Source organism: Eumetopias jubatus, unplaced genomic scaffold (assembly GCF_037043125.1).
Source record: "Eumetopias jubatus isolate StellerSeaLion01/CBP00866 unplaced genomic scaffold, mEumJub1_p1.0 scaffold_6, whole genome shotgun sequence".
In the NCBI taxonomy this organism is placed as follows: Eukaryota; Metazoa; Chordata; class Mammalia; order Carnivora; family Otariidae; genus Eumetopias; species Eumetopias jubatus.
The window spans coordinates 135,018,477-135,046,399 of NW_028274812.1; the positions used below are offsets into that span (position 1 = coordinate 135,018,477).

The following is a 27,923-nucleotide window of genomic DNA, read 5'->3' on the forward strand; positions in this document are numbered from 1 at the left end:
AACAAGTATTTTACACGAGCATGCTAATTCTTTTGAACAAAAAATTTATTTTGTAACTCAAGTAAGCACTTTCAAAGTTATCGTCTATACAAATAGGGTATTAGGTTTTCTTATAATACACCAGTGTTGTCATATACAATGGAGGGAGTAACAGTAAAATACAGTGCAGGCAGTTCTTCTCAATTTGCCAATTCACTGAATAATTCGAATGAAAGGTATAGTAGTCACACAGAAAGAACTATTTTATTTTCAATAATAAAAATATTATACCCACTCTATTATATAACAAAATGTAATTGACTATTCGCTTAAGTGATAAAACAGTTAATAAATTGATTTAGGTTATAATCAGAAGAACATGAGTGTAAATCTGTAGGAAGACAGGTATTTTCAAAACAAAATTCCAGTGAAGGGCTAAACATTCTCAAACATAAAGAGTACAACAAGAATAAATGGTTTCTGTTTAACATGTTTTTGCTTTAGTGTCCGCAAAGCCACAAATTTGATAAACATATGGTAAAGCCAAAGTTTTCCGGACATGAGTTATGCGATATTTGTTCAGAAACGATGCCAACCATATCGACAGAGCATCACAGGGGTGGGGGGGAGGAGCGCTCGCCCATGCTGACTCGGTTAAGTAACAGGCAGAGGCAGTGATGGAGGCGGCTGGAGGCCGGGAACGGGAGGGAAGCTCACAACACTCACAGCACAGCTAGAGAGGAAAAAGCTGAGCCGGGCATAACCCAGGCAGGGACACGTTCTCTGCAGCTCGGGTTTTTTATTTTTAGAGCGTTCTGAGACAAATTCCAGCAAGATGTCTGGTTTGAGCCAAGCCTTTCTTCTTGAACTTGACTTCTCAACTGAGGTACTTGGCATACTTAAGGGAAAAAATGAATACACTCAGATTTCATTTTGTTAGATATTAAGCTAGAAAAGCAGCTGAAGGAATAAGAACAAGCCAGAAATCAAAATCCTGTTTCCTGTAAAACACCGTACAGACAGGTTTTGCTTATTAATGGAACAGGAAACGAGGGAGAATTGGAGTTGAGGCTCTTTAAACAAGCAAAGGGAAGGGGAGAGGAGTGTAGGAATGCAGAGGCACCCCCCCCCCCAAGAATGGAAAGGAAATCCAGATTCTGTCCATTTGATGTCCTGCTTTGGGCATTTGTAGCAAAGGCACCTGTGCCTAGAGGAGTCCATTTGCAGTATCCGGCTCTGGTTAATTTCCCAGGGGCTACCACATGGGTTAGCTGGGAGTTGTGCCAGGAATCTTCCCCCTTCTGAAATTAGGCTACGGCCTAAGTTCCTAAGCGATCAGAATCCCTCGGAACCAGGCTAGTCAGGAAGCTGTCCCCGTGTCCAGTCCCAGCGTGCTTCTGCTGGTCACAGAAGTTGGGGCCAGCCAGCAGGGGGAAGGGTATGCTTGTATTTCTGGCTCATATGCTTTTCAAATAAAATGCATTTGACCAAACAAAGGGAACACAGTCCCAAACCTTCCTAACCTCCATATATGCATGCAACCCAAGCCACCAAAAGGCGAGTTCATTGTTCCCGAGGTTGCGGGTACGGGGAGTCTGTTCTATAATGCAAAAGACTACACACCAAAATCCAAGGCCCAAATTAAGTGACTGCTGCAGCCCGCTATAAACCAGTAGGAATGCCATTTATACTTCTGGCAGATCAGAGTGCCACCCCACTGAATGTTATTTAAAAAATATTTTATCAGGAAGTAAGGTCACTTTGCTTGTTTTTAACCTGTACAAGTTAGTGTTTGCTTTGAAACATAACTGCATACAGTGCTTTTTCCTCCTGGGGATTCTTTTAATTTTGGAGGCATGTCTGTGTTCCAGGCCTTCTCCAAGCTCTTACTAACCATAGTTCTATCTATATTAAGTAGTTGCAAATGTGGTCTTAATGGGATGTCATTTGCTTAAATCTGTAATACTTAAGGCGACTGCTCAATGTGCAGTATTTTCTGGGGATCCTTCTCTGAAAGGGGAAGCACAAATGGCTACAGTATTTTATGAAGCAGTTGAGATAATTTGGGTTTTTTTTTAAGATTTTATTTTATTTATTTGACAGAGAGAGAGAGAGAGAGAGCACAAGCAGAGGAAACAGGAGAGGGAGAAGCAGTCTCCCCACTGAGCAGGGGGCCTGATGTGGGGCTCGATCCCAGGACCCTGGAATCATGACCTGAGCCAAAGGCAGAGGCTCAACAGACTGAGCCACCCAGGCGCCCCGATAATTCTGGATCAAGTTGATGACAAATCATTATTCACTTTGAAACTGATACCACTAATGCCAAAGAACTTGATTTTTCAGGCTCATCTGGAGCTCAGAAGCTTTGTGCTAAACATAAAAAAAAAAAAAAAAAGACAATGACTTAAATTTTCTGAAGTTTAGAAACGACATCCAAAGGACAAAGGTAACTTTTTTGCCAGTGCGGTTAGAACAGTGACAATGGATGATTTATCCTACCAATTCGATCAACAAGTGCCTTTGTGGTTTCTCCACTGTACCGGATTAAGTGCACACGCGTGTATGCGGAGAAAAACAAAAAACAGGCTCTCCATGTCCTCGTTTTTAAAATACGTATTCTCGGGGCGCCTGGGTGGCTCAGTTGGTTAAGCGACTGCCTTCGGCTCAGGTCATGATCCTGGAGTCCCGGGATCGAGTCCCATATCGGGCTCCCTGCTCAGCAGGGAGTCTGCTTCTCCCTCTGACCCTCTTCCCTCTTGTGCTCTCTGTCTCTCATTCTCTCTCTCACAAATAAATAATAAAAAAAAAAAATCTTTAAAAAAATAAAATACGTATTCTCTCCCACGCCAGTCATTCAAATAACATGAGAATGTGCTCCTCTAAAAGAACCCCAGCTGTATCTAGGGATTTATTTGTTTTAAAAAATAGAAGTAAGGTAGGTACGGGAATGTCTTTAACAACCAAAGGAATCGACCTTAAGATGATAACCTGGAATGACAGTTCTCTAATTTTAAAGCCTGCAGTCCAAGCTTGTAACGCGCAAAGGCATATTCAAGACTTTTGTAAGAAGTGCATACACTATCTAAATATTGCTGAAGGAAAACTGAGTGCCTCTCTTACATACAAAGCAGATGAAGACCAGAAGCAAGTAGAGCTTGTCCCACAAACCGAAGCAGATTTCCATGCCAAGACTTAGCAAGTTTCATAGGCAGGCAATGCTGCCTGTGGAGTATGGTTACAGTTCTCGAGCCGGGGGTGGGGGGGGAGCCGCACATGAAGTGAGCGGGTGGGAGAGAAATCTAGCACTCTGAGAGGTAAAAAGAGAGTCCCCATTTGTAATGAGTACAAAACTTGATTAGGCAACAAGATTTTCTGGCTGGAAGGCACAAGAAAAATGACCGTGACAATAACTTACTGAGACAATGGAAATTAAGGGAAAAATAATTGCTTTAGGGGGGCAGTACAGGTGAATCATTAGCACATCAACCCACTGGGGCTGAAACACAGCACCCTAATGTGGGGACTGGCCGAGGGGAAGGACTGGGTCAGAGGGACAGAGGGTTTGGTGCTCTTGGTTTAGTTTCAGTGACTGTTCAGCACTTGGTGAAGCCGTTGTGCCTTTTAAATGGAGACCCCCAAAATCCTCTATGTGACAGAAGACTGAAAATTGTAGAGAGTTATATAAACATTTACTGTTGATATGTCCCAGAGGTTAGACCAAGTTCACTGGTCTGGCTGAGTGGGGTCTCCGGGTTTTGTCCACCACCACTCAGCAGTACAAAGGCAACTAAACAGAAAAGACGAAAGGAATCATTATGACTTCTTTCCTTGGTTATATGTCCATAATCTGCATAAAATAAATAACACATGTTAAGTCAATACTAGGGTTAAAATTTGGAAATGAGGGGGGGGAAAGAGGCACAGCAATCTGGTATTCTTAAGGCAAAACAATAGGGATCTCTTTAAATAGACACTTTATTATATCCACAGGCGATAAAATCCCAGAGCTACTGTTAGGCACGTAAATACAGATCCTGTAAGAAGAAAAAAAAAATGAGCAAAGTATTAGTTGTGTTAACAGTTACTTAAAGGACAACTTTTTATTAAGAAAACATACAGGTGCTGATCCACCTACCCACCAAACAGAGAAACACACACAAGAAACTCAGATCACCGGCTGATGGGCCACATTCCACGAGACACCTGCCCACTAAAAAACCCTGTTCCTTGCAATCGTCGTCTTCAAAGCAGAACTGTACCCAACATTCAACAAAACTTTTCAATGAATGTCAGAAATTCTGTGATCCCTCTTTTGGCTCAAAAATTGCAAAACCAAAATAACTCCTTACAAGGAGTGTCACCAACTGAAGCAGAAAGATCACAACTCGAAAGCCTTTCATTCCATCCATAAAATATCATCTTGAATTTCACTAAAAAAAAAAATTCCAAGTAACTACAGTTCAATGGCAGTATCTTATAAAGCTTAAGATTCCACCGGTTGTAAAGCACATCATTTTACTACCAAGGAAAAAAAACTACCGATTACCGTAAGATACTTGATCTACCAGAAATCATAACCAGCCTTCTAATTTCAGGGATGTTAAAATGTGAAAAAAATGTGTTAGAATCAATGAAACGCAGTATCTGTCTTTGACTTATTTTCCAAATTTCATTTATCTTCTGCGTGTTTGAACTACCTAGACACAAAAGAGCTTACCTGCTAAATACTTAATGTTATCGAGCTTGTGCGACTCCAGCATGGTTTTGAGGCCCGCGACCTCAGTGTCTATCTTCCTGTCTGTCTGGGTGACAGCACGGTCTTGCTGGGCATGCTTTTGGAACAAAGAGATTCACAGCATTAAACCACTTCGGATCCACCTGCCGTCCCCTCGGCTCCCACCGTCCTACAGGCCCTCCCCTGCCAGGGAAAGATCGGGTACGACTAAGGAGACGTGGGCTTTAGCTTTAGTTCTACTATTCTCATGTTATGTTGTGTTGGTCAGGGCCTTGAATATCTCTGGGCCTGTTTACTTTAATTTGAAAAAAGCAAAAAAACTCAACAAAACCCAAAAACAAACACACACCACTGGCCCTGCCTTCACACAGGACAATCAAATGTAATAATGTATGTAAAGCTTCTGTAAATGATAGATTGCTCTACAAGTCAAGGTTAAAGTTAAAAGGCAGTCTGTTCTCAAAGACTATAAAGGTACCTCATCTTTCTAAGTTCCTCTCGATGAGAGGTATACAAAAACTGCTTTAAGAAGTGAACACAGGGACGTCTGGGTGGCTCAGTCTGTCGAGAAGTATGAGTGTCTGCCTTCGGCTCAGGTCATGGTCCAATGATCCTGGGATCGAGCCCCGCATGGGGCTCCCTGCTCATCAGGAGGTCTGCTTCTCCCTCTACCTGCCACTCCCCGTGCTTGTGTTCCCTCTCTCTGACAAATAAATAAAATCTTAAAAGAAAATGAAAATAAAAAGTGAACGCAATCTTAGATATTCTAAAAGCAACAGTGTTTGCCTTGACACAATTCCTACTCACATTTTAAGGTTTTCTTCTTTCATAGTTCCCAAACACGAAGTATTTTATTAGTATGAGGCTTGGTTATACCAAAGGCCTATTTGTGTTCTTTTCCAAATATAATACAGTTAAACTACATACATAACCAACCCCTAGGGGTGGTGAGTTTGGCTGATGTTATAAAGGGGTTGTAATATTTCATTAATGCATAAAAATAATTCACTAAATATCCTAGGACAAGTAAGTACAATTGACCCTTCAACAATGTGGGTTTGAAGTGCATGGGTCCACTTATACCTGATTTGTTTCGATACGGTACAGTACTATAAATGTATTTTCTCTTTATGATTTTAATAACATTTTGTGTCTAGCTTACTTTTAGTGTACAATACACATAACATACAAAATACGTGTTAACTGTTTATGTTATCAGGAAGGCTTCCGTTCAACAGTAGGCTATTAGTAGTTAAGTTCCTGGGGAGTTGAAAGTTATATGCAGATTTTTGACTATGGGGGAGGGTCTCTAACCTCCCTATTGTTCAAGGATCACTTGTATGTAGTTCCTTATGTCTAACAATCCTGGTAATGAATAAGGATGAGTAGAAAAGTACTCCAGAGGAATATTCTACTATTCTCTGATGTAAGTGTCTTGCAAGTTTTGGAGGTCCCAGGTAATAGAAGATGGAAAAAAAGTATAGCAGGTCATTAAGTCCGAAAAATAATTTAAAAAACCATCATTCCTTATTATTCTTCAATCACTGGAATTTAAACTTTCATTAAGATAAACAAATATTCTATTAAGTGCCAAAAAAATTCTAGGATCCTCCACTTCTGAGTACCTACCCCCGGAGAACTGAAAACAAGGAGTCCAACAGATATTGGTACAACCGCGCTCACAGCAGCATTATTCACAATGGCCAAAAGATGAAGGCAACCCACGTGTCCACTGACAGGATAATCCAAATGTGGTCTACCCGTAAAATGGAATGTTACTCAGCCTTAAAAAGGAGGGAACTTCTGACAGGCTATAGCATGGATGAACCTTAAGGACATTAAGCTGAGCGAAAGAAGCCAGTCACAGGACAAATCCGGTATGAGTCCACCTCTATGAGGTCCCTGGAGCAGGCACACTCACAGGGACCGAAAGCAGAATGGAGGCAGCCAGGGGTTGGGGTAGAAGGAATGGGAGTGAGCGTGTGACAGCTAGTTTCAGGTCTACACGATGTAAGGAACCCTGCGGATGGACGCCAGTGACGGTTATACGAGGGTGTGAATGTACTTAATGCCACTGAACTGTTCACTTAAAAATGGTTCAACTGGTAATTTTACGTGTACTTTACCACAATGAAAAAAAAAACACCCCCCTAGGACACAAAACTTGAGCATCCCCTCCCATTAACACATCATTACAAAGGACAGTAAGCATGCATGGGATGAAGCCAAGATGAACACAGTGACCAAGAAAAGTAGTCTCATTTCTTACCAATGCCACCATTTCTGTCCTCATTTCCAGCAGCTTCCTTTCATTCAACGAGTACTGAAACAAACAAACGTGTAACACAGGTCAGATTGATTGACTCCTTCCTCCCCCTCCTTCTCTGATGCTTCCAATATTCTGTACTGCCAAGGACACAGGACACTAGACATCACCTCTGGAATCAAGCAGCCTACGTGCCCCTCTCCTTTAGATGTGCTTTCTCAAGTTTCTCACTTCTAGCCACTCACTGCTCCAGTATAGGATTCCCTTTGTCACCCTTCTCCTCTCTCTTCTGCTCTTGTCATCTGTTCGCTGTGATGCCATTTGGCCCCTCCCACTAGCGTAACAGCGTTTCCTGGGGACCAACTTGCATGGCTGTTGAGTCCATATGCTTTTTGGCTTTGAGAGGGTTGAAAAAAGTGGGGAACAATTTCGTTTGGGAGCTAACCCATCGCAATCACAAAATTGGTCACTACCTGAGGCTTAGACAAAGTTGGGAACGTTATAAAGTTGAGGAAAAAAAGTTTCAAGGAATATTTTATGTGACATAGACATTGCCTAAAGATAAATTATAAATACACCGGTACAAGAAATGCACTAAACCATCACATGTTGGTTTTAATTAAACAACAACAATCCACTCCGGTGTGTCACAATCCAGTAGTACTAAAGGAACTGACTAGCACTACTCAGAATCAAAGTGGTATCTCGCCTTAATGTTTATGCAAAGATTTAATGCAATTTTGTTGAATTGAGACCAAAACCAGACATCTTCTTAGCAGTGGGCATTAGGATTTAACTGAGCAAATGAAAATCTATAATTTAAATGAAAAATTAGCATTTAATTCTTCACTAAATTAACACTGTGATAGCAGAGAAAATTAAGGCTTAAATATCTAGAAACTTTCTAGCTATAAAATGTTCCCCTGGAACTACCAGGGGACTAGACTATAAAAACAGTATTGCTCAGAAATTTAAAAAAAAATTTTTTAACTTTTTACAAAATTGGGGGGAAAAAAAACCCAAAACCCCAAACCAAGGACTAGTCCAGGACCAAAGAACGCTCCTCTCCGTCTGTAAATGACAGGGTTTCAGATGAGGAAAGAGCTATGCATCGAATGGCCACAAGAGGGCAGGGCGGACTGGATTTTTCTACACACCCTTAAGACTCCCGTCTTCACCAAGTCAGTATTGACTCGTCCACAAGGGAAAAGAAAAGCCTAAATCCTGACACTGCTGTGATTTTTAAAATCACACCTATGTGAGTCCATCTCCCTGCACCCCCCAAGCGGCTTACAGGCCATACTGCTCTGAACTGGCTGTAAGCACCACCAGTTATAGAACTTAAACAGAACTGTATTCAACAAGGAGAGGGAGGGTCACATAACTCCTTACCAATGCACACAGAATACGTACTACTGCCCTGTCCTTCAGAGTTTAGGATGACCAAGAACCACTTCTCAGCTAGGTTAGTAAATCCCATCAATTCACTGGCTCTCACCCATGTTCATCAGTCCCACATCCTCCTTAACTATGGGCATCTTCCTAAATCAAGTGCATTCAGATTTTTTGCTAAGTACACAACCCATAAGGACGCTCCTCCTTGGGGAAGGGGGTGGGGGGATGGGGTAACTGGGTGATGGACATTAAGGAGGGCACGTGATGTAATGAGCGCTGGGAAATATATAAGACTGATGAATCACTGAACTCTACCCCTGAAACTAATAATAAACTATATGTTAATTAATTGAATTTAAATTTTAAAAAAATGTTAATATGGTTAAAAAAGAATATTTTAGACGAATTTGAATTTAAAATTCTAAATAACAGTGCTATGCAGAGCCATTTTGACACCCGAGGCAAGAGGAAAAATTAGTAATTATCTTAAAGTTTGGGTATTTCATCTGTCCGAGATTTTATGTTAATTTAAATATTTTACTACCGCATTAAAATATTATTCATCCTAATTTTAAAAAGTTTCTCCTTTTCTAGAGACTAATCACATATGCTAGCAACTGTTAAATATTTTAGTGATACTAGGTGAATTAATCTTTATGGTCGAAAAGTGTTTTTTGAGGGACACCTGGGTGGCTCAGTCCGTTGAACATCTGCCTTCGGCTCAGGTCATGATCCCAGGGTCCTGGGATTGAGCCCCGCAGCATCGGGTTCCCTGCTCAGCGGGGAGCCTGCTTCTCCCTCTGCCTCTGCCTGCAGCTCCCCCTGCTTGTGCTCTGTCAAATAAATAAAATCTTTAAAAAAAAAAAAAGGGGGTTGTGAGACAAGAAAGACAGGTGACATGGGAATAATGATTTTGTACAACAAAGCTCAGTTTAACTCTTGAAATCCAGAGGTGGTTCCAAAGTAGAGTTAAGTACTTGTTTGAATTTCAGTATTAGCTTCATTTATCATTGCAGCACATTCTGGTTAAAAGCAAACTGAAAAATCAGAAGACAATGAAAAACTGTGCATACTCAGTTTCTACACATGTATCCAGTTCCATGTTAGTAAAAGATGCTTCACATGGCCTATTTCTCATTATTCTAAGAATAAAGAAGGTATCTAACTATTGCTATCAAATTCAAATAAAGCCTGAACAAGAAAATAGATGGGTTAAAAGTCACTAGAGGCAACTCAACATTATTTTTATTAGAACACCCATGTTCATCGAAGCATTATTTGCAATCGCTGAGACACGGAAGATTTAAGTGTCCACTGATGGATGAAGAGATGAAGAAAATGTGGGGCACATATATACCTGAATATGACTCAGCCATAAAAAAGGAGGAAATCCTGCCAATTGTGATAACATGGATGGACCTTGAGTAATTACACTAAGTGAAATAAGAGAAAGACAAATACTGTACAATCTCTCTTACGTGTGGAATCTAAAATCTAAAAACCCTCCCAAAACCAAAAAGAATCCCCAAAAAACCTGAGTTCACAGATACAAAGAACAGGATGGTGGTTGCCAAAGGTGGGAGCTGTGGGGTGGGTGAAATGGGTCAAAAGGTACAAACTTACAGCTGTAAAGTTACTTAAGCCCTAGGACGTAATGCAGGGCATGGAGACTACAGTGAATAATACCACACTGTCTATTTGAAAGTTGCTAAGAGAATAAATCTTAAAAGTTCTCATCACAAGAAAAAATTTTGTATCTATGTGTGATGACAGACGGTAACCAGACTGACGGTGGCGCCCATTCCGCAGTGTATGCAAGTATCAAATCATTATGCTCTGCGCCTGAAACTAATGTAATGCTGTATACGTCAATTATAACTGAATAAAATAAAGAATTGAAAAAAAAGTGTTGCTGTGCAAACTCTGAGGGGAAAAAATAGTACTTCTATGTATTATTTTTTAAAAAGCAAGGACAGCAGAACGGTATCTGCACGGCTTTCCTGGGTCCTGTACATGATCCCACAGGGGCAAGTACCCTTCCGCTTACTTACTTACAACCTGTATTTCTGAGATTTTTTTTTTTAAGATTTTTATTTATTTCAGAGAGAGAGAACACACATGAGCAGGGGTAAGGGGCAGCGGGAGAGGGAGAAGCAGGCTTCCCGCTGAGCAGGGAGCCCAATGCGGGGCTCGATCCCAGGACCTCGGGATCATGACCTGAGCCGAAGGCAGACACTCAATCGACTGAGCCACCCAGGTGCCCCTCCTGAGATCTTTTTGGTAACAAATGTACAGAAGTACTTTTCCTAATTAAAAATTTCAATTTAATATAACTTAAAAAATTGTTTTGAATTTGCATTTCAAAACAATGTAATCAAGTCATTAAGATTTCTCTATTTAAAATTTTAAAAAGACTATGGAAATATTTTTTTAATCTTGAATTTCAGTGTAGAATTTAATTTAGTATTATTCAAGACAGATGATCAACTTAACTTCTGAAAAATTTGGACCTGTGGAGGTTTAAGTTAGATGACATAGGGTGAGACTGGGTTTGATTTCTTTTGTAATGTCTAAGTAACACATAATTTAGTCTCTCTCTCTCTGAAATAAAATGAGATTCAAACTTGATTTGACCAAGAGTTTAGTTTTTTTTTTAAGATTTTATTTATTTGACAGAGAGATAGACAGCAAGAGAGGGATCACAAGCAGGGGGAGTGGGAGAAGGAGAAGCAGGCCTCCCGCCGAGCAGGGAGCCCGATGCAGGGTTCAATCCCAGGACCCTGAGATGATGACCTGAGCCGAAGGCAGACGCTTAAAGGACTGAGCCACCCAGGAATCCCGAGTTTAATTTTTTTTTTTAATTTTTTTAAAGGTTTTATTTTTAAGTAATCTCTACACAATGTAGGGCTTGAACTTGAACTCATTACCTCAAGATCAAGAGTCACACACACTCTAGCGACTGAACCAGCCAGGTGCCTCCCAAGATTTTCATTTTATTTTTGAAAGCATCAAATTAGAATACAATTATAGGGAAAACTGTGTCTAACAATGACGCACAGGTAAATGTTTAACAGTACTGGTGAACTGTCTATATACTCAGACCGGACCAAGCATTCCATCCTGCAAAGAGATGAATTCACACTCTGTTTATAATAAAGGAACATACCAATTCCTTCACTCTGCTCTTTTCTAGATTGAAGTCTAACTTGGTATCTGTTCGGACTTTGACCACTTCATCCTGGCAGGAGGGCAAACAAAGAGAGAAAGAAATCCCAAGTGAGAAATGGAAACCCTCCTGGGATGTGAAGCCTGGGACTTCTCAGTCATATATACAAATAATCCCTGCTTATGCTCAAGTCAGTCCAGAGTGGGTTACTGCTGCTTTTAACCTCGAGATTCCCAGTGAACTCTCCTTATGGAATTTATGAAGCTGCTCCCTGGACAACTCTGGAAAGCAGAGATGGACTCAAAGAAGGAAAATATGAAATTCTGGTTTAAATAAAGCCTTCTTTCTTAACACTTGTCAGAATCTTTTCTTCCTTAACATCCATGTCCTTTCCACTTAAAAAAAAAAAAAGAAATCGAACAGCTGCTACTAGTCAGCATCTTGAAATCACATGAAATTCTCTAAAGCCAGTCTGTTCTAACGGAACCTAAAGGCTCCATATGGGGCAACTTCAACACTTTTTAATTTAAAGATGACTTCATTCATCCTAGAACACAATTTTCTTAATGAATTTGGTTACAGACATCACCAACTTATTCACTGACTATTCTCAGCTAAATCTTTCAGTGCATACTTTTGAGACATATTACACAACTACTTAACATAGGATTACGTTTTTAAGAACACCTAAAGAACTTCTGACACTGTATTTATTACTATGTTTATGTAACCACCAACAAGCATGCAAAGAGGAGTGAGGGTCTCACCATTATTTGTTGTTTTAACCGATGTAGTTCCACGTTTATCTTCTAAAAACACATTAAAAAAAAACAACACGAAAACAAGTCAAGGATATGGCTAGAAGGTTAGAAAAAAACACATAAAACTTGTAATAAACATACATTAGAACATGTTTTTGCGCACAGTTGTAGCTGCATTCAGAATGAAACATGAGCTGAAAAGTCTTAGGAGCAGACATGATTATCTGTCATGCCAGGACGGTATTACAACACATGCGCCTACTGGGGCACCTGGGTGGCTCAGGTGTTAGGCGTCTGCTTCAGCTCTGGTCATGATCCCAGCGTCCTGGGATTGAGCCCCACGTCGGGCTTCCTGCTCAGGGGGAGTCTTGCTTCTCCCTCGCCCACTCCCCCTGCTCGTGTTCCCTCTCTCGCTGTCTCTCTCTCTCTAATAAATAAATTAAAAATCTTAAAAACAAAAAACAACGCATGCGCCTATCCTGAGATCAGTTTTAATTCATCCGAAAGGTTACATAAAATCAGTAACACAGTTTAATTTTTTTTTTAAGTAGGCTCTCCAGCGTGGAGCCCTATGCGGAGTTTGAACTCATGACCCTGAGATAAGACCTGAGCCAAGATCAAGAGTTGGACGCTTACTCACTGAGCCACCCAGGCGCCCGAGTAACATAATTGTTTTTAACATACACGTTTGCCTCCAGAGGCCCTGCTGTCTTTAATACCTCCTTCAATTTTTCTTTTAACAAATTCTGCCTTCAAATAGCCAATTTCACGGGCAAATATAAGTTTCAAACTACTCTTTTCTAGCAAAAGGCATCTTTTGCTAGAAGGCCTCTCACAGGACTAAGACGAACTGCTAATAAATGGACTTCCTTTATGAGACTTTAGCTAGGACTGGAAATAAAAGGAAGGATGCAAACACAGCACTTACTTCAATGCTGAACCCTATGCCACACTTTTATTAATTTTATTTTATTATGTCAGTCACCATACATCATTAGTTTTTGACATAGTGTTCCATGATTTATTGTTTTCATGTAACACCCAGTGCTCCATGCAGAACGTGCCCTCTTTAATACCCATCACCAGGCTAACCCATCCCCCCGCCCCCTCCCCTCTAGAACCCTCAGTTTGTTTCTCAGAGTCCAGAGTCTCTCATGGTTCATCTCTCCCTCCAATTCCCCCCCCCCCATTTTTCCCTTCCTTCTCCTAATGTCCTCCATGGTATTACTTATGTTCCACAAATAAGTGAAACCATATGATAATTGACTTTCTCTGCTTGACTTATTTCACTTAGCATCATCTCCTCCAGTCCCATCCATGTTGATGTAAAAGTTGGGTAATCATCCTTTCTGATGGCTGAGTAATATTCCATTGTGTATATGGACCACATCTTCTTTATCCATTCGTCTGTTGAAGGGCATCTCGGCTCTTTCCACAGTTTGGTTCTTGCAGACATTGCTGCTATGAACATTGGGGCCCTTCTTTTCACTACATCTGTGTCTTTGGGATAAATACCTGGTAATGCAATTGCTGGGTCATAGGGTAGCTCTATTTTTAACTTTTTGAGGCACCTCCACACTGTTTTCCAAAGTGGCTGCACCAGCTTGCATTCCCACCAACAGTGTAAGAGGGTTCCCCTTTCTCCACAACCTCTCCAGCATTTGTTGTTTCTTGCCTTGTCAATTTTTCTACGCCACACTTTAGAAACCAAGGGATACATGTGCAATGATGTGGATGGAACTAGAGGATATTAGGCTAAGTGAAGTAAGTTCATCAGAGAAAGACAAATACCGTAATTTCACTCATATGTGGAATTTAAGAAACAAAACAGATGAACACAGGGGAAGGGAAGGAAAAATACAATAAGGTAACAACAGAGAGGGAGGCAAACCATAAGAGATTCTTAATCATAGGGAACAAACTGCGGGTTGCTGGAGGGGAGGGGGTGGGGGGATGGGAGAACTGGGTGCTGGGCATTAAGGAAGGGACTTGATGGAATGAGCACTGGGTGTTATATGTAAGTAATGAATCACTAAATTCTACCCCTGAAACTCATAATATACTGTATGTTAACTAAATTGAATTAAAAAACAAAAAACAAGAAACCAAGGGATATTTTGCAGCAGCACTTTGTGATAACCAAAAGCTGGAAACAATTCTAATATGCAGTTGGTCCTTGAACAACGCAGGGGGCTAGGGGCACTGATCCTGCCCAGTTAAAAATCTCCATACGTAACTTCTGACTCCCCGAAAACTCAACTACTAATAGCCCACCTTTGACCAGAAGCCTTACCGGTAACATGACACATATTTTGAATGTTATGTGTTACACACCATCTTCTCAGAATAAAGTAAGCCAGAGAAAAGCAAATGTTATTAAGAAACTCATAAGGAAGAGAAAACATTTACTGAACTGTGTAAGTGGACCTGTTCAGTTCAAACTCGTGTTGTTCAGGGGTCAAGTGTACATCACAGCAGAAAAATGTGGCACATTCATATACTACTACCGACAATGAGCAAGACTGATCTACGGTAAGACGCACCACAGGATTCTCCCAGATGTAGTTCTGGAAAAGGCAAAACCGGTCAACGGTGACGCAGGTCAGGATAGTGGTCTTCCTGTCAGGGGATTAGCAAGCTTCTGGGGTGCCAGTAATCCTCTACTTCGTGACCTGCTGGTGGGCACTTGGTGAAAACACATCTAACTTGTGCCCTTTGGTCTGTGCATTTATGTCTCAATGTCTCGATAGTGAGCATCTTAATATGACTGGCTCTTTAGTTTTACCTCATTTTCTGCTCTGAGGGCTGAAAATTCGCTCTTCTCCAAAATAATCATATCTTTTTTCACGTTGGCAATCTGAGACATTATTTGCTGTACGGTGATCTCCTAGGAAAAGAAAAACAAAACATATAACCTAGGCTGGCCTAGGATGTCTGCCTCTTACCCGGAATCATCTTAGTGAGAAACCAGGAGAATACGGACACAAGAAGAGAGGTTCAGCAAGGTCATCCTCTATTCCAGAATGAAGAAAGGAAAAGAATAAAGACTCCAGTCCAGTATCATCATCAAGTGAGCCAGTTCAAAGGGTGGCAGTCTGAGGACCAGCAGCTCAAGAACACACTGCTGTAATTCCAGCCACATCTCCCTTTGTTAAGTATGGTGGACTGGAATAGGTCATTTTCAAGCATAGTTGAGTTTTCCAACATGACTCTGCAACAGCTGACAAAAGAGCTTCAAAAAAAGAAAAAAATATATATATATTTTTTAAAGTAGGCTCCATGCCCAGTGAGGAGCCCAACGTGGGGCTTGAATTCACAACCCTGAGATCAGGACCTAGCTGAGATTGAGTCAGATGGTTAACCGACTGAGCCACACAGGTGCCCCTCGAATAAAATTTTTTTATAACACTGGAATCATTTGTCTCTCAACTATGGTTAAAAGTACTATATGCTTTTTGGGACGCCTGGGTGGCTCAGTCGGTTAAACGTCTGCCTTTGGTTTGGGTCGTGATCTCAGGGTCCTGGGACTGAGTCCTGCATCGGGCTCTCTGCTCAGCAAGGAGTCTGCTTCTCCCTCTGCCCCTCCCCCTGCTTGTGTTCTCTCTCTCTCAAATAAAGAAAATCTTTTAAAAAAGTACTATATGCTTTTCAGTGGAGTATTATCCAAAAATACATATTACAAATAACGTCCCAGCTTTAGACTTTAAATTTGCTACCATTCCCCGACAAAGCTAACCTGCTGCATCTTGGTGACCATATCCTTGTAGACAATATCCATGTTGGCGTCCGTGATCTTGACCAATGCAGAGACAGTGATTTCTGCTTGCTGGGTGGAGAACCCTAAGCAAACACACAAAGATAATCACACTCTGGAGACTCCATTTGTTGGGGAAAAAAGAGAAAAAACCCTTCACAGAAGGGGAGAAAATGTTTGAATTCAGAAAGACTGGAGTCCTAGGCTATGATGTGTCTGTCACTCTGGATAAGCATGACATATCTGTTTTTTTCATGTAAAGATAAAGGGCCGGGCTGGTGTCCTCTACCGTCCTACCTAGCTGCAAAAAGTCGTATTTCCTGAGAATGTCTCATGACGTAGAGGAAGTCTGCAATGTGGGGGTCAAGGAAAGGAAAGCAAGATCAAAATTACAGATGCAATTTACTGTAACTTAACAAAGATTCTAAGTAATCTTTATTTCCTTCCCCCTGGCCTAAATTTTCCAAAATAACGTGATTTCCTTATTTATTTTTTATTATGTTAATCACCATACATGTGATTTCCTTATTTTAAAATGTACACGTTAGTAAGGAATAATTTACTTAAGTAGGAAAGCTCAGTTATTTCACATCCAGCATAAAGCCATCAAATCATTGACCATATAAAGATAACTAGTAATTTAGCTGTTAATTTATCTGATGTTAAAAGGCAAAATCCATTCTTTTATTTTTCCTCCTCAAGTCTCTTCGGTCACTTGCACAGAGGGGACGAGGCTGGAAAAAAATATATTCTTTGATACTCAGTAAATGATGCTGAATTGAAAGATCTAACTCAGCAGTGTTACTACTTTCAATAACTTTAGATAGTACTACCTACAAAGCTAATAATACCCTATATGTTAATTAACTGAATTTAAATTAAAAAATAAAAAAATAAAATTGTAAATAAACAAATAACTTTAGATAGTAATTTATATTTCACATTAGAAATTCTAATAAAATGCTTGAAACCAAGTCCCTGGAAAGTAATTTTTTTCTATTAAATACTTCCATCCATAAGAACTACAGAAGAATCTACTGATTCTAGTAATTAAAGGCACATTTGTTTGAATAAAACTGTAACTGATACAATTTGGATAAGATTAAGCACAGACTATAATTTTTTTAAATTTTATTGAGAAAGTGAGTTCACACGTGCGCACACATACACGAGTGGGGGGAGGGGCAGAGGAGAGGGGTAAAGAGAATCTCAAGCAGACTCCCTGCTGAGCACGGAGCCTGGAACTCAATCTCAAGACCCTGAGATCATAACCTGAGCCAAAATCAAGAGTCTTAATGGACTGAGCCACCCAGGCGGCCCCTAACTATAATTAAGAAACAAAGACAAAGATTTAAAAGAGACAAAAAGACCTCCAAAGACCTACGCCCTTCATTTATTCAAAATCCTTTGATTTTCAACATATGGGTCATCTGCATCTAGAAAAATCATCCAAAAGGTTACCCACCAAATTGTTACATTGGTTTGCTCTAGGGTACTGGGATTCAGAATATTTTTTCCTGTTTCGTTTCTGCCTTCCTAATTTTTTTGAAAATGAAAATGTGTCTTTTAATTTTTAAAACTTTATGAAGAAGCGTTCATAGTTAAACATAGTTAGGTTTGGCAATTATGAAGAAAAGAAAAAGAGACCAGAGGAGAACTTAGGCTGATAATAAACTCCACAGCCTTAACATTTATAACCACCTATGGGAAGAGAAAGGAATAAGAAAAAGTAGAAGTTAGGCCTGAAAACCTAAAGGGTTACCAGATACAAAACAATGCTTTGTAGGAACGAGAGAACAAGACACGATCAGGGTTGGAGATTACAGACACAGCAGAAGTCCTGTGAAGCAGGAGATGTAGCTCTAGAGAAGACAAGGACGGAAGGTGGTGCTCCTGGACAGGGCCTTCCAGGCCTCACCCTGCAGCATCTTAGATTCATCGCTCACTTAAGAGGTCTCATGCCCTACACTTCGGTGGGGTCCTCACGACACCAGTCTTGAGATACACGAAGACTCGTGCATCAAGGTTTGAAATCAAGAAAAGCAGGAAGTACATCTGTCGAAACATCACACTTTAAACATTAAACATGAACAATTTTTATTTATCAAAAGTAAATAAATAGACTTTTCGGGGGGGCCATCTCGAGCCCACTGCCGCCATCTTGCCACTTAACAAGATTCATGATGCTCCCTTACTCTCATCAAACCCTAGTGTGGAGTGAAACGCCCCCCTTCTCTCGAATGTGGCTTTTTACAATGGGTTACTTTGAATGCAAAAATACAAGGTCCACAGAAAAAAGGAAAAAGCAGGAAGACTTCTGCTTATCCACATCATTTCTGATGCCTCTCTTCTCCATTCCACTTTTCTTTTTTAAATTCTGAGCTGAAAGAAGTTTTGGTGAAAAAGGCCTAATGTTTCAAGTTTGAGAAGGAAACCAATGAAAATTATGATACGGTACTTAACAGTTTTTCCGAAGTGCGCTCAAGTACACTGTATTTCCTTTAATACTCAAAGGAATCTTTGGAATTCCTATTGTGCCCACCCTGCTGATGAGATGAGGAGATAGAAACCGGGAAGGATGGGGCGCCTGGGTGGCTCAGTCGGTGAAACGCCTGCCTTCAGTTCAGGTCCATGATCTTGGGGTTCTGGGATTGACTCTGCGATGGGTTCCACGCTCAGCGGGGAGCCTGCTTTTCCCTCTCCTTCTGCCCCTGCCCCCTGCTCGTGCGCTCTCTGTCTCAAATAAATAAATAAAATCTAAAAAAAAGAAGAAAAAAGAAACTGGGAAGGACGAGAGAACTGCCTGGCTTTGCAGCTGGGTCCTGGCGGAGCTTGAACCCAGAGCTTCTAACTCCCCAGCGCTAGCACAGAGCCCACTCCATCCGCTTGCCCTGGGCAAGCAAAGCACAGCTACAGCGTTAGTTCTGCAGATACGAACACGCACCGCTGGAGAAAGAGCTATGGCGTGGTGAAGAGTCACAATACAGAAAACTAGCCTCGGTCTATCTGCCTGGAGAAGATGCAATGAGCACGTTACCTATGTACCGAATGCACCTTCAATAAATGTCATATATGTTAGAGCATCTTTTACATAAATTAACAGCAATAAGGAAAAATATTAGTTGACTATTAAAAAAAAACAGAAGCTGAAATTATTAGCCATTGCTGCTCAGCAACATTTTCATTTCATAACAATTTTAAAAGCACACAACATGCACGGTAACAAAACTACCACTCTGTGCGTCAGGCAGGTGTCATAAGAACCATTCCTGAGTTTTGCTAACTTGTGTCTAAATTTTCATCTGTAACACTCTACCTCCAGAGGGATGTTATAAAAATACACTTCTCACCGACAAAGAAAAATGTGTGCAAAAAGTCTCTCAACTATACTGGCGGAAGCAAAAATGTCCTTAAACAAAAAATAAGAACTTAAAAAAAACCAGAGATTGACCAAAAGCGTGTTATCTGTAGACTTAAACGCCAAAGAGAAATAGAAGTTAGATAAGATCACGAGAACTAAATGTTTTTCCGAGTGACCCACGAAAGGATTACCATTTTCTTCCAGTAAACACACTAAGGCATGGGTGTCAAAGTAGAGCTTCTTGTTCCCACAAGAGGTGAAATCTCTCCTTTTGTGCTCCAGATCTCTCCTGCGCTCCAGCTGCAGGCTCCCAGCAGAGAGGCTCAGCTCTAGAATGTAAAGGACAATTAGGCTCAAAACAGGATCTGATGGTAAAGAAAAGCCATAAAGGAATATGGCATACCTCAAAAGCCTACCTGGTTGGGGCTTTATGACATGAAATTCACATACCATACAATTCACCCATTTCTTCACCCATTTAAGTGTTCAATTTGATTTTTACTGTAGAGTTCTGAAATCTTCTGCACAATCAACTCTAGAACATTTTCATCATCCCAAAAAGAAACCCTATACCCTTTAGCTATCATGCCCCAATCTCCCTACTCCCTCAACCCCAGGCAACCCCTTATCCACTTTGTCTTTATGGATTTGCCTACTCTGTGCATTACATATGAATAGAATCATAAGGGATGTGTATTGTGTGACTGTTTTTTTTTCACTTAGGTGAGGTTTTCAAGGTTCATCCACCTTATAATTATGTGCACTTTATAACTTTTTGCTGAATCTCTTTTAGGAATATACCAATTTTTTCTTACCTACTCATCAGTTGAAGGACATCTGAGTTGTTTCCACTTCTTGGCTGCTATGAACAATGATGCTGGGAACATTTGTGTATGAGATTCTGTGTGAACAAGTTTTCAGTTCTCTTGGGTATATACCCAGGAACTGAATTGTTGCATCATACAGTGACTATGTTTATGAGGTTATGCCAGACTATTTTGCAAAGTGGCTACACCATTTTTCATTCCCAACAGCAATGTCTGAGGGTTCCAATTTCTCTATATCATCAACACTTACTGCCTGTCTTTTTTATTATAACCATCCCAGTGGGTATAAAGTGGTATCCCATTGCAATTTACTTATTATTTTTTAGGTATCTCTTCAACTAGGTATTTACTTATTTGTTCTCTATAATTAAGAGTGTTTCTTAGCTTGTCTCTCATCTTTTCCCTTTGTTCGTGTGTTTCTTAAATCCCACGAGTGAAATCATATGCTATTTGTCTTTCCCTGATTGACTTATTTTGCTTAGCATAATACTCTCCAGCTCTACCACATCATTGCAAATAGCAAGATTTCATTCTTTTTTATCGCTGAATAATAGTGTGTGGTGTGTGCATATATATATATACATATATACATCACCTGTTCTTTATCCATTCATCTATCAATGGACACTTGGGCTGCTTCCATAATTTGGCTATTGTAAATAATGCTGCAATAAACACAGAGATAGCACACTGCAGTTTTGATTTGTACTTCCTTGACGCCTAATGATGTTGAGCGTCTTTTCACTGTTTATTGGCCATTTGTATATCTTTGAAGAAACATCTCTTCAGACCCTTTGCCCATTTAAAAAAAATTGGGTTATCTTTTGGGGTACCTGGGTGGCACCTGAAACCAACTCTTGGTTTCAGCTCAGGTAGTGATCTCAGGGCTGTAAAAGCGAGCCCCGCATCAGGCTCCAAGCTCAGGGCAGAGTCCGTTTAAGATTCTCTCTCCCTCTGCTCTTCCTGCTCATGCTCTAATAAATAAATAAATCTTTTAAAAAAACTGGGTTATCTTTTTATTATTGAGTTGGTTGTTCAGAATTCTGTATACATTTTAGGGTCACCTGGGTGGCTCAGTCGCTTGAGTGTCCGCCTTAGGCTCAGGTCATGATCCCAGAGTCCTGGGTCAGGCTTCCTGCTCAGCGGGGAGTCGGCTTCTCTGCCCTTCCCCTGGCTGGTGCTTTCTCTCACTCGCTTGCTCACTCTCTCTCTCAAATAAGTAAATATTTAAAAAAAGAATTCTTTACATATTTTGTTTATTTTTATTTTTTAAAGGTTTTATTCATTTGAGAGAGCGAGAGAGCGTGAGAAAAGCAAGCACGAGAAGGGGGAGGCTCATAGGAAAAAGGAGACTCCTCACTGAGCGGGCAGCCCAACGCGGGACTCGGGACTTGATCCTGGAACTCCAGGATCATGACCTGAGCAGAAGGCAGACACTTAACTGACTGAGCCACCCAGGCGCCCTTCTTTATACATTTTAGATACAAGTTCCTTATCGTATATATAATTTGCAAATATTCTCTCCCATTCCGTGGCCTGGCTTTCACTTTCCTGATGGTGCCTTTTGAAGCACAATAGTTTTTAATTTTAACGAAGTCCAATTTATTTATTTTTGTTCCTTGTGCTTTTGGTGTCATATCTAAGAAACTACTGGCTAATTCCAGGCCACAAAGATTTACACCAATTTTTTTTTTTTTTAAGAGTTTTATAGTTTCAGCTCTTACTTTTAGGTCTCTGATCCATTTGAGTTAACTTTTATGTAGTGTGAGATGAGGGTTCGACTTCTTTTGCGTGTGGATATCCAGTTGTTTCAGCATTATCTTGGAACTTGTCAAAAATCAGCTGACTATAAATCATCTCTGGGTTCTCCATTCTATGCCACTGATTTATATCTGTCTTTATGCCAGTGACACATTTTCTTGATTACTTTTAGCTCTGTTTTAAGTTTTTGTATCAGGAAAGGAGTCTTCTAGTTTTATTCCTTTTCAAGATTGCATTGGCCATTCTGAGTCCCTTGCATTTCCATATGTATTTTAGGATCAGCTTATTAATTTCTACAGAGAAGCCACCTGAAACTTTGAGAGATTGTTTTAAATCTATAGATCAATTTGGGGGGAGTACAAAGTCTTCCAATCCATGAACATGGGATGTTTTTCCATTTATTTAGGTCTTTAATTCCTTTAATAATGTTATATAGGTTTCACATAGTACAGCTGACCCATGAACACAGGTTTAGACCACATGGGTCCACTTATACATGGATTTTTTACAGTACGGTATTTCCTCTTCTTTATGATTTTCTTAATGTTTTCTTTTCTCTCACTTCCATTATTCTAAGAATACAGAATATAATACATATAATATATAAAATATGTGTTAAGTGACTGACTGTTATGATAAAGTTTCTGGCCAACAGTAAGCTATTAGTAAATTTTGGGGAAGTTAAAAGTTATACACAGATTTTCAACTGTGTAGGAGTTGGCACTCCTCAGCCCTGTGTTGTTCAAGGGTGGTTAATCACATAAGTTTTCTGAGTTTTTTGTTAAATTTATCCCTAAGTACTTTATTTTTTTTGATGCTACTATAAAGGGAATTGTTTTTTAGATTGTTCTAGTGTAGAGTGATGCAACTGATTTTTGTACTTTTTGTTATATTTTTTATGTTCATCTTGTACCTTGCAATCTTCTTGAACTTGTTAATTAGCTCTAAGGGTTTTTTAGTGAATTCCTCGGAGTTTTCTATGTACAGGGTCATGTCACCTGTGAACAGTGATAGTTTTACTTCCTCCTTTTCATTGTCTTGCCCTGGTTAGAACTTCTAGTACAATGTTGCATGGCTGGTGATAGCAGACATCCTTGCTCCTGACCTTTGGAGGGAAAGCATTCATCCTTCACTATTAAGTATGATGTTAGCTGTGGGTGTTTCACAAATGTCCCTCATCAGTGAGGCAGTTCCCTTCTATTCCTAATTTGTCAAGTGCTTTTCATCATGAAGGGGTGCTGAATTTTGCCAAATTCCTTTTCTTTGTCTTTTGAGATGATCACATGGTTTCTTTTCTTTTTTTTTTTTTTTACATATGGTGTGGTACAGGAATTGATTTTCAGATGTTAATCGAGCCTGTTGTTCCTGGGATAGAATCCCCTTTGGTCATGATGTATACTCCTTTTTAACATATTGCTGGATTTGATTTGCTGAGTATTTTGTTGAGGATTTTTGTCTCTATTCATAAGAGGTATTGGTCAATAGTTTTCTTTGTGATGTCTCTACAAAAGTCTATCTTTAGAAAGATGTGTTCTAACAATTTGTATGTTAACCTTTCCTATGAATTTCTGTGCATTTAGCCACAGATCCAACTCTTTTGTAAACTTGTTTCAAGGTGCTCATTTGAAGAAGGTAGCATGATAATGGTTCTCTGGCTTTTGTATTTCATGAACCATAAAAATAGTTTAAAAAAAATATGTAACAACTGCAATGCCAACTAGTAATTCTGTCCAGAAAAGACATTTAAACACAATAGCTCCTTACTATTACAATCATACTATAAAAGACATTTGGACAACAGAAGAAAAAAAAGAGATGGACAATATAAAATAAAAAATTTTCATTTAGGGGCGCCTGGGTGGCTCAGTTGGTTAAGCGACTGCCTTCAGCTCAGGTCATGATCCTGGAGTCCCGGGATCGAGTCCCGCATCCGGCTCCATGCTCCGCAGGGAGTTTGCTTCTCCCTCCGACCCTCCCCACTCTCATGCTCTCTCTCTCTCTCTCTCAAATAAATAAATCTTTAAAAAATTTTTTTCATTTAAATGTAATAAACATGGCTATATGAAAATTTTGCTACATATTTGTCCTTACTTTTCTATGATGCCAGGTGTGTAGAAGAGTGGTAGAAGAAAAAATAGTCACTACTAACTCAAAGTTTGAAAATCCCCTAAGGTAAATCCCCTAAGTAACCAGAAAGATACTTCAGCTAATCAGCTCCTATTGTCAATCCTTCACCTCTAAGCACTCTAAAGGAAATTGCATGTAAGCAAAAAATGTGACATGGACAGAACCCTACAGATCATTTGTCTATAAGCCTACAGCAGTGGTTCCCACCTTGAAAAGAAGGTCACAATCAGTGTCAAGGTAAGTATTAAGAAATCCAATCATTTTGTACCAAGCGCTGTTTGCAGACTGACAAAATATAAAATCCAACAACTGTTATATGTATGTGTGAGTTAAATGGTTTAAAAAAAAAAAAAGGCCTTATATTCAGAGAACCGCTAGCCTACAGTATCAGGTCCTTGGCAAGGCACACAAATACAAAGCCTGTCCTTATTTAGCCCACACCTACCCTTTCAGCTTTCTTTCCAGCCACCTAAGTTATTCTGTGTCCTGTACTTGCATACCTTGGTACTCCACCCTTAAGTCTGGCTTGCCCCCCTTTTTCGACTGGCCAATTTTAAGCATCATTTTACCCCTCTTCGTTTAATTTTACAATCTGCTAAGCAAACATTATGTTCCAGGCAGGGCATTATGCTACACTGAGTGGTTCGGTCTGCTAGTTCCACCCAGGTCAGAGGGCCACCTTGATTGCTCCTCATCTGTGTTCGCAGCACAGTTCAGACAGCTCTATCGCAGTACTTACCATATTGTTTCCACATCTGTATTATCTACTAGTATCCAACATACTATCCAAACATCCCAAGAGCAGTCAGTCTTAAGTCATTTTCACATTGTTAGCATCTAGCAGAGGGCCTGGCAGACTGCAGGCCAGAAATAATTTTGTAAGAGAACTCTGTAATCTGGATCATGAGATGGTCTAGAAAGAAAATCTGAAATCCACCTCTTCACCTATGATCTTCCCTTTTTACATAAATTAGCTCAGTTAAATCTGGTCCCTCTTTTTTCATTCTTTATCCCCAGTCCTGAGACAAAACTGGCCTCCAGGTGAAGAGACTCCAAATGTCTGCCTGATCACAGACCAGACCTAGCTTGAGAAACAGTGGTGGTGAATGAATGAATGAACAAATCTCTTAAGGGGCTCTCTAAAGGCTAACCCACCCATCTTTTTAAACTGTGCTCAACTGTCCCATGGATCAGAGAGCTTGAAAACATTTGAGTCTAGAACTGGCTGGTGAAGAGTGATGGGATTTTTCTAGTACCAAATTTCTTGTTTCTAAGAACAAATTAATCATTTGTGTGATTTAAAACGTATCTCTCTCTCTCTCTCTCTCTCTCACACACACACAACATATACATCCCAAAAATAAACTGTCATGACTGTTTTCTAAACAAGAGCTAATTCCAATTCAGATACTGCAGATTTTTTTCTCATCCAAAACAACCGGAATTCATTTCAACTGCAAGCTTACTTCAACAAAATATGTACTGTCATGTGAAAAGTGGAGAAAAGCGCTGGCCACTTCTCACTTGGCAGGCCAACCCCTGCTGATGGAAGCTGAATGCCATCTTGCCTTCTGTCAAAGGGCGAAGCCTGAGGAGGAGCAATACTCTGGCATTTAGAACACCTCTGACTCATTTTTCCTCCTTTATTGTGACAACAAAGTGAGGCTCAAGAACTAGGAATTCCCACTAATAACCAGGAAGCAAATAAACTGAGCTATGTTAAAGTGCAATGCGTAATTCTCCTTTGGAGGGACCTTCAGGATATCAAAAGGATATTAGAACACACACACAAAAGAAGCCCAAAGTTAGCCTTGAACGGAGGAGGAAACCAAGTACAAACTTGCTATTCATAACATCCTTAAGTCTCAGTAGCCCTACTGAGAACGCTGGCACCAAACAAATCACTAGGCTAGAAGTAAAGGAACAAAACTCATTGGCTGATGGTCGCTCCTTAACTGTGTCTTGGCTGTTTCCCCATATTTATGCATCTGTCCTCACTCTGTGAAGAATGAGATCCTTTGAGCCTAATCCAATAGTACCACCTTCCTGATAAAATCGGAAAACTCATGAGAAAGAATACTCTTCCCTTTTGCCCCATAGTCTTGAATGAGGAGATGAAAATAAATCACAAATCACCAGCTTGTCAAAAAAAAAAGAAGAGCAACAAAAGACAAAAGAACTGAAATAAAGACCAAATCATCTCTAACTCATAATTACTGCAGAACACTGGCAAAGTTCACCACTCATTCCCCACTCTTTGTATGTAAAGCTTCCTTCCTTCACTTTTTTGCCCTCCCAATCAGTTTCTTCCCCAGCCGAGGGTATTTTTATATTTTAGAAACAGTCAACGTCTACTGGGCATGTCTATTAAGAAAAACATGAAAAAAAAAAGCCATCAGTGTGGTTACTGATGGCTATTGATTGATATGACAGACCACCCAAAGTGATATTTTTGCCCTTTGCTGATAAAGATTACCCCAAATGATATTTTCATCAACAATGTCTTATCTAATAAACTGAGCCTGTTTCAGACTTTCCTAATCTTTATGCAGGGCAGTGACTGCTCTCACCTCCTTCAAGTATTTAATCCAATGCCACCTTCTCAGTATCAACTATTCTGCTAACCCCATTTAAATTCATTGCTGGCGGCCTCACTTCCTAACCCTTACCACCTCCATTTTTTTCCCACGGTATTTATCACTTCAGTACATAGATTATATATAAATCATATGTGTATATATAAATTATAACGATCTACCTACATCATCTCCTCTGCTACAGTGTAGGTCCGAGATTTTGCTAACTGATATATGCCAAGTACCCAGAAAAGCGCCAGCCAAGCACAGAACAGGCAACTAGTGTTCAATGAGTTAATAAAGCCACTAGAGTTGGAAGTGAAATTGTAGTTCCTAGAGCTTCGTTCCTCAATCTCGCAAAAGCCCCGCAGCAGCCCGCACCCGAGTGGCGACACGAGGGGCGCGTCACCGGCGCCCGCCCAGCGGCTCCACACCCCGGCGAGCACCAGCACCCCGCCCAGCGCGCACGGCCCTCCCGGCATCCCGGCCAACTGCGCTCCACACGCTTGTGCCCAGGACTCCGGGTCACCAGGGCGGGGGCAGACAGACCTTCGTTCCACGCCCTAGAGGAGCCCGGCGACCAAGGCTGACCCGACCTCTGGGTCGCCGAGCCTCCCCCACCCGCCCGGCCCGGAAGGTCAAAGCCCAAGTTGGCCCCGCCCCCTGCCCTGCGAGGCGAGCCCCCTGCTCCCCGCCGGCCGCGCGGGCCTCACCTCTCCTGGACGAAGTGAGGGCGGCCCCTCGGCCGCGGCCCAGGTGGAGGGCGCCGGCGGCCCAGGCGATGCCTGGGGCCAGGCCCCGCAGGTACCTCCCCGCGCCGCCACGGCCGGCCGCGGGGACGGAGGGCCTGGGGCGCGAGCGCTCCGGGTCCGCGAGGGGCCGGCGCGGGGCGACGGCGGCCAGGCGCGGGGAGGGCACGAGCAGGAGGAGGAGCAGCGGGGAGGCACGTGACGCGCCGCCGCGGGCCGCCGGACCACGAGACCGCAGCGCCCCCAGACCCACGGACAGCGCTGACAGGCAGTGGCGCGCCGAGACGCCGCGGCCGCCCGGACTTCCGCAGCTGCCTGACGGCAGGAAGAGCAGAAGCCGCCGGCGGCCCGGCGGACTCTTCGGCCTCCCGCCCGCGACGAAGCCGCGGTCCATCGCCACGGCAGTCACCGGCCCGAGCGCGCGCTCATGCTGCTCGCGCGCCGCGCCGGCCCGAGTCCGACGACA

General features: G+C 41.3%; 1 protein-coding gene across 2 annotated transcripts; it reads right to left on the reverse strand.

Moving 5' to 3' along the window:
- Positions 1-27: 27 nt before the first annotated feature.
- Positions 28-27,923, reverse strand: MCUR1 (mitochondrial calcium uniporter regulator 1). 2 transcript variants are annotated; one of them, XM_028107448.2, is made up of 9 exons: positions 27,422-27,923; positions 19,609-19,746; positions 16,039-16,142; positions 15,088-15,189; positions 12,309-12,350; positions 11,542-11,613; positions 6,984-7,037; positions 4,697-4,811; positions 28-4,013 (listed from the first exon to the last, which is right to left on the reverse strand). In XM_028107448.2, exons 1-9 carry the CDS (start codon positions 27,849-27,851, stop codon positions 3,958-3,960), a joined length of 1,113 nt encoding a protein of 370 aa, XP_027963249.1. In that variant the 5' UTR covers positions 27,852-27,923; the 3' UTR covers positions 28-3,957. The 2 variants fall into 2 exon arrangements, with proteins under 2 accessions (XP_027963249.1, XP_087880252.1); XM_088024126.1 differs by lacking the exons at positions 11,542-11,613; positions 12,309-12,350.